A 13189-nucleotide genomic window follows, 5' to 3' on the forward strand; every position below is an offset into this window, starting at 1 on the left:
TCATGGAACTCATTACATAACTGTAAACTAACTAGTCATAAAGAGCCCAGTTATTTTTGATAAATACTTTGCGATTATTTTTGTTTAAATTATGTAATTATTCTGAGACATCTATACACAGAATACTGGATGATACAACAAATAATACCTGCAACAATGTCCTTATAATCGACCAGTAACAAGTGTCCTGGAGACACTTCACTGCAGACAGGTGGGATCATACCAAATAAGGGAATAGTGGTTCTTAGGGAAAAGGAAGGCAGCAGGGGCTATTTGGGAGAGCTGGGGCATATTCGCCTCAAGGTAGGCTTATGGAAAGGGAGATTGTATACTATCTAGTGTGAGCATAAAAAGCTCCTATACTTCTAACTCAAGAAAGAAAAGACTGATTGTACTTTGGTCATAGTAACAAGTAACCAGCAGAATTGGCTGTAAACTCATTCCAAGCTGTAAATGACAACTTCACAGTAGTAGCTATGCTTAGGAAAGCCAGCCTCTCAGTGACAGCTCCACGCTTATGAACTCGGCCACTCAAATCGGGGCTGCAGGAAGGTACCTGGGATGACAATGTGAAAAGACAAGGTACGAGAAGGAAGAGTTCGGAGAATAACGCAGATGTCTCAACACGAGATAAAAAGCACTTGACTTAAGGAGTTGGTAGTGGAAATGAGCAGGAATGGGACAAACTTCAGCAGCATTTCAAAGTAAGAACTGATATGGCAACTGATTGGATGTGGAAGGACAGGGAGGAGGTATCATATCTGACTCAGTGTTTGGTGCTAAAAATAGTCTGTGTATTACCTGAAACAGGGAAGCTAGAAAGGAGAGCTGATTCCAGAGTCAATAATGACCATGGTTTTAAACGTGGTGCATTCATGAGGCTGGCGGGGGGCAGAGAGGGGTTGCTCCTAAGAGGAGCATGCGCCAGGCCTGGATCTCAAGGGAGGACTGCCCACAGCAGAAGCATGAAAGCACAGCGGAGGGCAGCCAGGCAGAAAAGGCGCTTCAGGCAAAATTCAGAGCAGTTTCTTGAAGAAGTGAGGTCTGAGGACCACTTGGTCACACCCGCCCGGGCCCACCCTCAACTCACGATTCTGACTCGTGGGTGGAGCTGCTTCCCAAGGATTCTTAGGAACTTTCCAAGTCTGAGAACCCCTGGCTCGGGGCAAGTGTACATTTACGAAGTAGGAAGAAGAGGAAACAGCTGAACCTGAGAGATTCTGGCTTCTCCAAGAGTGTAAAATAAATGAAGAACTCTTGGTTTCTGTATACCTCTTCCTCTGTTTCACAATCGGCTTCCTATGCTGTTTCAACAAAGGGATCCAGGTAATTGCTCAGGAATATTTCTTCATGGGAAAAAGCTCTGTAGTGCTATCTTGCTGGACCAATGGAATAAAGTACTCTTTTCCTGGGATCAAAGAAGCTATAAAGTGTAGATATGAGTGAATTAACACTACGATGGCCAAGTATGCCACTTAATTCATCCCAGAAGAAGTAAAATAAGAGAAGGAATTCACTGAGTTTTTTTTTCACTTTGGAGAATCAATATATTATTGCCTGTAAATTTCATATGACATTTTCATATATGAAATAAAAAATCTTAATACATTCAAAAATAAAAACCAAAGAATTCTTTCTCTTCTACCCACCACCTTGAATGTCATTTATTAAACACCATTTCTCCTAAACACAGCTTATGACTCCCTCACCAACTGTGAGAAGCCACTGTTGGGTTGCAAAGTAACCAAGATGCAGGGTTTTCTGTTTGTCTGTTACAGGCAGCTGACTGAGGAGTCAGCAAACTTTAACATTTACTGTAAACCTCAGAGCTCTTCCTGGTAACCTAACAAGTGAGTTATTAAAGACTGTTGACCTTGACAGAGGACACTATTCTAGAATATAAATCAGTGTGTATAAGCTCACAGTGTCACTTTTGTAGCAACTAATAAGTACTTCCCACACGTTTCTTTCCAACTCTTTGTTACCACAGAGTTCTTTTCCACTAGGAAAAATGGGTTAGGTGGGTTATTATTAAAACCATTTGAGACCACTGCTCTAAATTATTACAATTTGTAGCTTGCACATTAAGTACCAAAGTTAATTTCAGAGTAAGACCCCTTTTCTTCTATAAAATGTATAAAAGAGGATACCCAGAAAGAGTCCTATAGAAAAGCAAGTGATTAATTCAGCAAGTTATACACTTGCTGTAATCAGCCAAATACGTCCTAGAATCTAGAATGCAACCGACATCAAGAATACTAAAAAGCAGAAGCAGGGACTAAGGACCCACCCAAGGACGAAGCCAAATTAGGGGCAAAAATTTAGTCACGAGTAATTTCCCCCGAGAAGCCTGGCACATTCCTTGTCGTCTGTTCTTTTTCTCTATTCTTGGGGTCTCTCTGAGGTGTATTAACTGCTACTGGTTCTGCAACACTACCCTTATTAGAGGAAGGAGATTTGAGGAGTAAAACAGATAGAGAATGAAGACAAACTAAAAAGCAAAAACAAACAGAAATCACTACCACGTGAAAAAGGATAAAAATGAGATTAGAAAGTTACTGAAAAAGCAAATGACATGAAAAATAGTAAAGAATAGGAATAACAAAAATGAGCAAAAAAAAGATAAAACTAAAACCATTAAGGAAGTTAAAGATATTCATTTCTTCCTTATAGTTTATGAAAATGTTAGCACTAGAGCATTGGAGGAATGCTAATTTAATTGTGAACAGTTTCATTTAGGGTCCAATTATATATATTCCTGAGGACAAAGCATAAATCTTCACTGAAAAGCATCCAGGCCAACTATCAATTTACAGGAAACTTGACAAAAGGACACATTAAATGACACCACATGGGTACAATTGGCAAAATTTAGACTGTGGGGAAAAACCTCAACAAATAAATTTCAAGGGAAAAAAAAGATACCCAGGGGAATCTCTCTCTCTTTTTTTCCTTTTTGGTGAGGAAGATTGGCCTGAGCTAACATTTGTGCTAATCTTCTTCTATTTTGTATGTGGCATGCCACCACAGCACGGCTTGATGAGTGGTGTGTAGGTCCATGGCTGGGATCCAAACCTGTGAACCCTCAGCCACCAAACTAGTGCACAAACTTAACTTACTATGCCACTGGGCCACCCCCCGGGAATCTATATTTTAAAAGAAATTTAGAGGCAGCCCTGATGGCCTAGTGGTTAAAGTTCGGCACACTCTGCTTCAGCAGCCTGGGTTTGGCTCCTTGGCACAGAACCATACCACTCATCTGTCAGTAGCCGTGCTGTGGTGGTGGCTCACACAGAAGAACTAGAATGACGTACAGCTAGAATACAACCATGTACTGGGGCTTTGGGGAGAAAAAAAAGAGAGAGGAAGATTGGCAACAGATGTTACCTCAGGGCAAATCTTTCCTAGCAAAAAGTAAATAAATAAAAGAAATTTAAAAGACATGACAATGAATTACAATGTATGAACTTTATTTGGATCCTATTTCAAATAAACACACATAAAAGCAAGTATGATTTCATGAGAAAATTAGAAAGTTGAACACTGACTAGAGACAGTTAATAATATTAAAGAATTACTGTTAATTTTTTAGACGTGGTAATGGTATTATGGTTTTTTATGGTTATTTAAGAGTCCTTTTTTTTTCTTGCTGAGGAAGATTAGCCCTGAGCTAACATCTGTTGCCAATCTTCCTTTTTTTTCACTTGAGGAAGATTAGCCCTGAACTAATATCTGTGCCAATATTCCTCCGCTTTATATGCTGGTCACGGTTGACAAGTGGTGTAAGTCTGCACCCAGGATCTGAACCCACAAACCTGGCCTACTGAAGCAGAGCACGCCAAACTTAACCACTATGCCATGGGGCCAGCCCCTAAGAGTTATTTCTTAGAGACACATACAGAAGCATTTATGGATAAAATAATATCTAAAAATTTGCTTAAAAATAATCCAGGGGGATACAGATGAAACTGGATTGGCTATGAGCTGATAACCGCTGAAACTGGATGATGGAAACATGATGCTTCATTATACTAGTGTCCCTATTTTTGTATTTGTTTAAACTTTTCCATACATACGCACACACACACGGATGGATATTAGTGCAAGCTCTTGACTTTGAATTCAAATGAAGCCAATGACAATAGCCAGAAAGTATCTGCAGCCCTAAGGATAGCTCACAAATAGTTCTACCAGGGAAGCAAAGGCAATGAATTAATATGAATGGAGAAAAGAAAACACTCTGACATGGTCATACAGTTAAACTGAAAAATGCTGATTTCCTACTTGGTATATACCGAAAACTTTTTGTTATATTTCTCTATCTGGGATGAAAGTGAGTTGTGATAAGTGTTGTCTGTAAAGCTCAGCTGTTCGACATGAGTGTGTACGAAAACTGTCAACATTCCACTATCAAATTGTAAATGTGCTGAGGAAACAATAAAATAGGGTAGTAAGGAAAGTAAGAAGTACTTACCAGCACTGCATTCCTGTGCTACCAGGTTAAGAACTTCAACAGCTGCTGGACACTGTTGTATGAATTCTTCACAAAATAGGCTGTCTTCTAAAAGTTGGGCCATGACCAGGCATGCTCTTAATGTTAAAAGATTTACAATATTTCAAAATCATCAATGTTCATTCTCTAAAAAGTCCACTGTGAAAAACATTTCAATCAATTTTGTCCCCTAATTTACAACAAGGTGCAAATTCACCATTCCTCTTGCTTTTTCCTGAGCTGGATTGCAAACATAAATAACTTCCCTTTTCCCACACAGTAACTGCTGACACTGCACGGACAATCAGAAAAGGGAAAATGGCTGCCATCTCCACTAAACAGAGGTGCAAAGTGCCCCGTGAGAAATCAACATCATCTCTTAAACGCGTTTCCTAAACCATGCTCCATGGGCAGTATTAGTGTTCTGGGAACAAAAGGGATCTAAATGCTTGGGAAATCTGAACGCTGATCTCTCTCACTTGATTCAAAATACTATTAGAACTTTCTGAGAAGTTCCACTGTCAAAGGGAAACTTGTTACTGTTGTTTAACAGTAAATAAGTATATTTGCAGGAAAAGACTGCTTTTCTTTCCAACACCAACACTTGTGAGCATTCGCTAGTCTTCCCATCATCAGTTTGGAAGGTGAGGAACCAGACGTGTACTTAATCTCACCTGAAGCATTTAAAAAAGGCAAAGTGGCAGAGGACTTCCTGTGATAGAACACAGTTCTCTTACCAAAGCAAACCAGTGGAGCCTTATGTATGCATTCCATATATCACATTTTGCCTGTTTATTTTCTTAGGAGAATAGCTAAACTTTAGTTCAAAGTGCAGAAACTGGGGAATGCAACAAAAACTGTAGTGAACACAGCACAAGAGAATGGTTTCCATTAGCCAGCTTGGCATGGACTTTACTCTGTGGATCCGCTAAGCCCAGAGTGGAGGAGCCCCCACGGAGGAGTCCTCCTGCCTCTGCGGCATGCACCACCTCAGCACGTCAGGGGGTCTTCAGAGGATGCTCACCTTGTTCTTATTTCAGCCAGGAGCCGAACGACTGCCATCACAGGAGCTGACCCATCTCCTGTTGCAGGAAGTGAGGTATGAATAGAGAGACTTCCCTCCTGAGGAAGCAACATGGACTGGACTGCCTGTACTACCTTCTCAGTAATGGACAGTTTATGAAGAGGCAATGCCTGATGGCGGGGGGGGGGGGGCATGGCAAAAAGTTAAATTCAAGCAGTTAGTTTATAAGAAATGAGGGTGTTATTATTATCTGGAGTTAATTCTCAAACTTTCAGTTAAAAAAATAAAATCACCATACAGAAAATTGCAAACTAGATCAAAACAATTAAAAATGCAATACACTGTGGAATATTCCTAACCAAAGAAATGAATGTTGTCATTTAGGTAAAAATTTTCAGGCAAATGTTACTAGTAAATAATTATGCCCAACACATAAATACATGACACAAGCAAAATTTAAGATAACTAAGTATTTGTGCTTCTGTACTGTGCATGCATATATTGTCCATTGCAGTACGATTACCATTTGCAGTAACATTTTATGATACATTTAAAAATCACCTTACCTCTGATCTTGGAACACAAAGTCTAGACAATGGAATAGTCAATGTGTCTGATGCTTGCGAAGTCTTTTTACAGTCTATGGGTGGGAATCTGACTGTAGCTATACCTTCCTGTTCATTGATAGAAGCCACTACTCCGACGCTCCCTGATATTCCTCTACCTAAAACCTAGAGACACAGACGGATTAGCACTACCTACCAGCTCTGCCGGCACAAGCAACTATCTGACGTGACAAGTGGGCAGAGTAAATTTACAGCTGTCACTATTGGCATTATAGTAACAGTTTATCATAATGCACACACCAAGCCCTGAACGTGAGTTAAAATAATAGGCCCTAAGACCTTATGTCAAGGTGATCACAATATGATACAATCTCCAAATTTCAACTCTAAAATATTGCCAATATTAATGACACCGCAGGACACAAGTATTGTAGTTAACATTACACAATATTGTACTAATTTTTGAACAATCTGCCATACAGTGTAGATTAGAATTCATGAGTTTCTCAGATTCCTTATTTAGCTTGAAGGAACAAGGATTTAAAAAAATTTTTTTTTTATTGAGGTCATATTGGTTTATAACATTGTGTAATTTCAGGTGTACGTTATTATATATCAGTTTCTGTATAGAGTGCATCGTGCTCACCCCCAACAGTCTAGTTTTTATCCGTCACCATACATATGTGGCCCTTTACCCCTTTGGCCCATCCCCGTACCCCCTTCTCCTCTGGTAACCACCAATCTGTTCTCCTTATCCATGTGTTTGTTTATCTTCCACATATGAGTGAAATCATACAGTATCTGTCTTTTCTGAGGAACAAGGGTTTTTGTCCAACTGGGTGGATGATACTTGTCTTAAAGATCAGTTAATCAATGAATACCAATATGTGGGGGAAAGCAAAGACGTGGGGAAATGCTGGCTGGTTACCTGGACCTCAGACCCTATCTTGATTGTCTCTTTGAAGCCTCCAAGTGCACAAAGTGCGGCAACGGCCTGGCGGGCGATTCGCTGAAGTTTGGCGAGTTTTCTGCCACTACTGCTGCCATTTTCCAGAATGCTTTCTGCGTATTTCCCCAGTTGTGGAATGTACATCAGTGCACGAGACAGAACCTAAATATAAGAAGCAGCCCATGTAGTAGGAGTTGAAGCTTTGGTCGTTTGCTCCTAAAGGTGAAGTGTCTACAACAGTGCTTGATCCCATATACTGCAGGAACTCAGCATGCGGGAGGGAGGAACTAACTATCAGGTACGACCACTGACATTCTTGCCATGTTTGCCTTTTGTAACTGGACAGAACTAGAAATACACAGCCTGAAAACTTTAAGGGAGAATCAAACACTGTGTTAGTAAAAGACACCAAAATTCGTCTAAAGGAAGACCATCACAGCATGCTGCCAATATCTCAGCACGCCATTACCTTTAGGATATGTTATAAGGAGTTCAGTTGAGGGTAACTGGTTACAGATCTCAAGTTTTCAGGAAAGTGGACTCTTGTTTGTAATGAGGAATGACTGACGGAGCAGGGAGGGAGGGTCAGTCACACAGAGGCCACTTTAGACTCAGTTAAGTACACTTAGCAAATCCAATAAACCTGGGCTGCATGATTTCCTAATGTCACTACCTATCGGACACAAGCAAGAAGGGGAAACAAGGAATGCCGTTCTTTCTCTGAGAATACGGTCCTGTCTTCTGCAAAATTAGAACCAGCAGCAACAGGAGACGTAGGTTAACAGAGATGAAACCACCGAAAAAAGCAAATTCCAGGGGAAAAACAGTTAATAAGTATCTCTGTGCAATCTGAGAACTCTCTATTTACTAAAAGGTCCCTTTCGAAGCATGAGTCAAGCAGTACCACAGAACACTAACTTCCTTCTCGCTTCCTCAGTTTGGCAGTAACACCGCACTAACCTTTTCTGCTGTTGTGGTCCATATCTGAGCAGCGTTTGATTCAGGCGCCATTAGCAAGCTATGGAGCAAGGCAATCACTTCTGCGGCCATGCTGTTTGCCACATGCCCACTGATGAAGGGTCGGACAGGGTCGGTCCTGCAAGTGTCAACAGGGAAAACTGTCACTGCCCAATGGTGCTTAAGAATGCAGAGGAAGTGGCTTTTAAGGTTAGCATTAGATAGAAACATTTTTTACTTATAGACAAAAAAGTGGATTTTGTTGACTGAGAAAAAGAGCAGTTGAATTATCATTAGGAAGAAATCACTTCTCTCATATTCTTTCTGGTAGCTGAAGAATCTTTTGAAACAATGGATCTCAAACTTGTGACTGCATAAGCCATCAGGACCAGGGAAAGACACTACCCTACATCTACTCCTGCCTGGTAAGGACAGGACACATGGCATAAACTTCCCAGAGGCAACACTCATTCATCCTTTCTGCTCCTAAAGAGAAGTTTCTGTGCACAGCTGGGATGGTGACAAGTATCGTTTAGAAGAAGTAAAGGTAGCAAAACCAGAGTTTACTAATGTTCAGAATAAGTGTAGTTGGTGTTCCTGGTGGTGGCCTATCTCAGAAAAACAATCCTCTGGCTGTAGATGCCTACATAGCCAGGAGTGCCTCCCTACTCATTCATCACAACCTCAGACGAGTATCTGAAGCCCTCAATTCTCATTTCTAGAAGACAAGGGGATGATATAAAATTAAAAGCCTAAAAACAAACTCGTTACAAGTAAATGTGAGAAAAGCATGGCCTGGCTCTACCCTGTGAAAGGTTTTACCTTGCAAGTTCCGAGTTCCTCTCTCGGCAAATGGAGGTCTGGGCGGTTTTCTTTTTGTCACCTGTGGACAGTCCACTCACAGTCTCCGGGTTGACTGATTCTACAGGTGGCCCGACGCTGACGATGAGGCCTGACTGTGCCCACTTGGTTGCTTTGCGAAGAGCAGCTGCAGCCTCTTCCGTAATTACTTCACAGCAGCCACCCTGGCGGTCAGTTTGAAGACGTTCGTGATATTCATTTCACTCTCCTCAGCACTATACTTTTTACCTGTTTCCCCCAATTACCAAAGCAATCCAGGCTCATTTTAAGAAATTCAATTATTAAAATATTATATGTAGAAAGATAAATTTCCATAAACATCCCTTGTCCTCACCCAGTCACAAATAATTGTTGGTCCTCTAGATTTTTTTCCAGGCAAATTCTGACAAGCATAAGCATGGATTGCACTACACACAGTTTGTCAATTTATTTTTATCAGTTATCAAAATATCAAGAATGTGTTTCCATATCTGTATATGTAGATCTACCTGATTATTTTTTATAGTTGTACAGTAATTCATTACACAAAATGTAAATTTCTTTCACCAATCCCCTATTAATAGGTACATGGATTCTGTTTTGTTTTTTACCAACAGAACTGTGAAGAGCATGCTTATACCTGGAGACTGGAAAACCTATTTACCTTTACCTTGACAATCATGAGTATTATCAATCTTCCTTATCTGTTTGACAGGTGAAAAATGATATTCTACTGTGTTTTTATTCCTCTCCTTTCTTTACTTATTGTGTAATTTGTGAGCCTGGGCATATTTCTATGGGCTATTTGTTTTTATTTCTTATTATCTATTATCACTCTTTGAACTTTTCACCTATGATCACTTTTAAAGGATTTTTAGGCTGTAAAACTTTCTTAACAGAGCTAAGAAACAATTTCTAGGTCAAAACCAAGAGTTCTCTTTTACATTTTAACATTATTGACGAATTGATTTTGGCTAGTTCTCTTGAAAATGGACTCGGGGCCAGCCTGGTGGCAGAGCGGTTAAGTTCGCACGTTCCATGTCTTGGCGGCCCGGGGTTTGCTGGTTTGGATCCCGGGTGCGGACATGGCACCGCTTGGCACACCATGCTGTGGTAGGCGTCCCACATAGAAAGTAGAGGAAGATGGGCATGGATGTTAGCTCAGGGCCAGCCTTCCTCAGCAAAAAAGGGGGGGACTAGCAGTAGTTGGCTCAGGGCTAATCTTCCTCAAAAAAAAAAAAGAAAAGAAAAGACAATGACCTCAATTAAACCACTGACTTCAATTTCTCATCCTACCTCTTCGTGGGAACTTAAATTATTTTTAAATTATTAAATTAAATTAAATACATTAAAGTATTTTTAAAAATTTCTCCTGAAAACCTGAAGCATGGCAAATGTTCTTTAATTGTGGGTATTTTCAGTGCAGGTTTCTCCATATTAAGAGTTACCTTGGTCATGTCTCGATCCATTTTCACAACCTTCTCCATGTTGGCACCAGTACCAAGTCGGAAGGGCCGTCCTTCTGAGCTACTAAAAGGGGAAGGCAGAAAGAGGCGACAATCTTACAGGCATGGTCAAAGGTGGGGCTAATGCTGTGAGGCAACCCAGTAATGGTCAGGCCACCATTATATGCTACAACAGGCTTTTCAAATCCACAGTAAGAACCAATTTTTCAAAAAGGAAATGACTTACAGCATTTTTAAGGATCAAAACAACAGCTGTTTTTAGAGTTGTAATGATAAACACCTACATGAAAATGATGCACAAAGTAAAGAGCTGAACAAAATCAACAATCTGAACCTATAACAAAGGGAAGGCTGGGCGCACAGGAGGCACTCAGCAAGCGATCTAAATCCAAAGACAGGAGACTTTAACAACAGCATGGATGACGCCTTGGTGTGAGTGACTGGATCTTCCTAATAATTCAGCTTCCTCTGCTTCCTAAACCTGCCTCTCCAAAATATCTTTCGCCAAATTCGTACTATGATGTTTTGCAATGCCCAAGAATGTTTCTTGGAGATTTCTTCACCTAAGCAGTGACCTGCCCTGACCCTGCTTACTTTAGGCCAGGAGGCCATTAGTGCTTTCCGTTGCCATGAGGCCAGACAAGGGACCCAATTACGAGGATGATACCATCATCCAATCATTCATTTGGAGAGAGGACTCCTCCATCTGAGACATATACACCTATTCTAAATTCCCTTGTATTCTGTGACAGGCCTTCTTGTTGTCCTGGAGCCCACTAACAAGGTCCTGGGGGGCTGTAATCTTTGCACAATAATTATATTTTTACTTCCTTATTGAGCAATCATACCATTCATACTTCAATGAATTAAAGCTTTAAAAAAAGCTTCCCTTATTTCTCCACCTCACAGTCAATGGTATCCTTAAATTTACTAACGGCTGAGGATGCCAATAACTGCAAACCAAGCTGCATTATTCCTTCTCAAAGGCCAAGTCACACTGTTGACGCCCCACAGAACACATACAATGCATTCTCAGCAGGGCTTTTGCTCTCTGCTGGGTGTGGAGAGAGTGCCGAATTGTGGTTGACAGCTGGGGTTCTGTGGTGAGAGGCCTGCATCTGCATTTCCGCTCTGCCTTAGTTTCTTCGTGTGTATTGCAGGGATGACAGTAAGCATGAGTACCTCTCAGGGTTGCTAAGAGGGCTGAGACAGCTGATGTACGTGAGGGGCTTACTTGGCACAGTGCCTGTGACACGGTTAGTGCTTGATGGCATGTGGCTACTACAATCACCAGTCACCTTAGTAACGGCTGGAGAACTTCATGGGAGGACTGGTCTTCCCGCTTGTGGATAAAGATAGAGAGCTTGCCATCCACTGCTTCACTCTCTTCTCCAGGATCTTTATCTCCTTTTAAGGAACTCTTGGGACTGGTTTTTGTTAACGTGGTATCGGGTTCAGAAGCAGTTGGAGAAAGAACTGTCTGACATCCTTTAAGCAAACAGAAAAATTGCAATGTGGTTTGTGCAGCCCCCTGTATAGGGAACACACTGCTTTTGGATTCTCTCTTCCTCCCTCTGTCCCACTCTGTCCCTTCTCCCTTCTTTCTCTCTTTTATCACAAGAAGCACAGCTGCAGCTGCAGACAAGTGAGAGCTCAGTCTGACTGTCCACAAGAAGTGGGCACCTCACTGCCATTCTCCTGTCCAGGAGCTGCTCACCTGGGACCACATAATCTGCCAGCTTTGCTAAGAGCAACGAGGCGATCTTGGATGCTGGATCGCTGGGATCTTCCTGCTCACTGTTCAGGGAGGGAACAGAGTAGCTCCACGGTGGGAGCTCCACGTTTCCACAGTCTTCCACGCTCATGAGCGGGAGCGCTGCCCGGCACAGCTGAAGAATGATAAGGACCAGCTTTGGAGACGGGCGCTGGTCAAGCAGCAGGGACAGGAGTTTGGACACACAGGCTGGCTGGCTCAGGATGGCTTTACCTATGTGGCTCCTGGAAGAAAAGGTACACGACACTGGGGATGCTGAGCTACAGATATTCAGAAGCAAGAGTTCCTTAAATGAGGTTAAACAAACTAATGACTTCAGATTTCATGAGGAAGACATGGATTTAGCACTATGTTCTTATGAAGGAGAATTAAGATTTTTTGTAAATATCTGATGAATGCTCAAAACTGACCAATAATACTTAAAAAGAAAGATTTTTGAATACTTTCTGATCCCTGATATTTACATAATTGAGATCCTATAGTTTAGCATGATTCACCAAGCACAAGACTTAGAAACCCAAAGTAGGAGCTTTTGAGTTGAGTCTTTTATTGCTTTTTAAGGAGTGCTTTAAGACCCAAGGTATCATACAGTGTGGACAGGCCTCAACAGTCTGGCATCTGCCACAGCTGAACCTGCAACATTTCACTAAGAAGAAAACATACAGTCCAGCAGAAGCCAAAAAACAAGCAGCTTTATGTGGACAAGCTTTTGTGGGCCTCATGGCTCACACATGATGGTATTACACCTCCACAGAATATCTTCTTTTATAAACACAGCATGAGAAAGCAAGTTGATCACAGGTCCTGACTGATTACTCTTCCATCTTGCTATAATGAGGGTAAGGATTTTTGGTTATTGAATGCAATTGCATCAACTTCAAAGGCTAGCAACTGGCTGCCAGCAAAGTATTACAGCAAATGACAATATTTTATGATATAGATATTCACCTAAATAATCCTCACACTTTTAAACTAAAAACTATTTTTCAATGACTTTATCCTGTACTATTTTTCTCAAGGCAGGAGCATGTCAGAATGGCTTAGTAATTCAGATGTTTTAAAAGACAGTGACCACCCAAAGGAGCCCGCATCATTCAAGAGGAAAGCCACCTCCTCCCACA

General features: G+C 41.2%; 1 protein-coding gene across 10 annotated transcripts in view; it reads right to left on the reverse strand.

Moving 5' to 3' along the window:
* Positions 1-13189, reverse strand: part of HECTD4 (HECT domain E3 ubiquitin protein ligase 4) — a 186251-nt gene that overhangs the window by 52333 nt on the left and 120729 nt on the right. For all 10 annotated transcript variants that reach the window (XM_070516101.1, XM_044775849.2, XM_070516099.1 and 7 more), the window contains exons 36-44: positions 12012-12292; positions 11593-11782; positions 10277-10358; positions 8811-9013; positions 7992-8127; positions 7011-7193; positions 6083-6247; positions 5517-5686; positions 4475-4590 (exon numbers count right to left, since the gene is read on the reverse strand). In XM_070516101.1, the coding sequence (XP_070372202.1) occupies positions 4475-4590; positions 5517-5686; positions 6083-6247; positions 7011-7193; positions 7992-8127; positions 8811-9013; positions 10277-10358; positions 11593-11782; positions 12012-12292 (1526 nt within the window). The remainder of the gene's footprint in view (positions 1-4474; positions 4591-5516; positions 5687-6082; positions 6248-7010; positions 7194-7991; positions 8128-8810; positions 9014-10276; positions 10359-11592; positions 11783-12011; positions 12293-13189) is intronic.

Source organism: Equus asinus, chromosome 8 (assembly GCF_041296235.1).
Source record: "Equus asinus isolate D_3611 breed Donkey chromosome 8, EquAss-T2T_v2, whole genome shotgun sequence".
Lineage (NCBI taxonomy): Eukaryota > Metazoa > Chordata > Mammalia > Perissodactyla > Equidae > Equus > Equus asinus.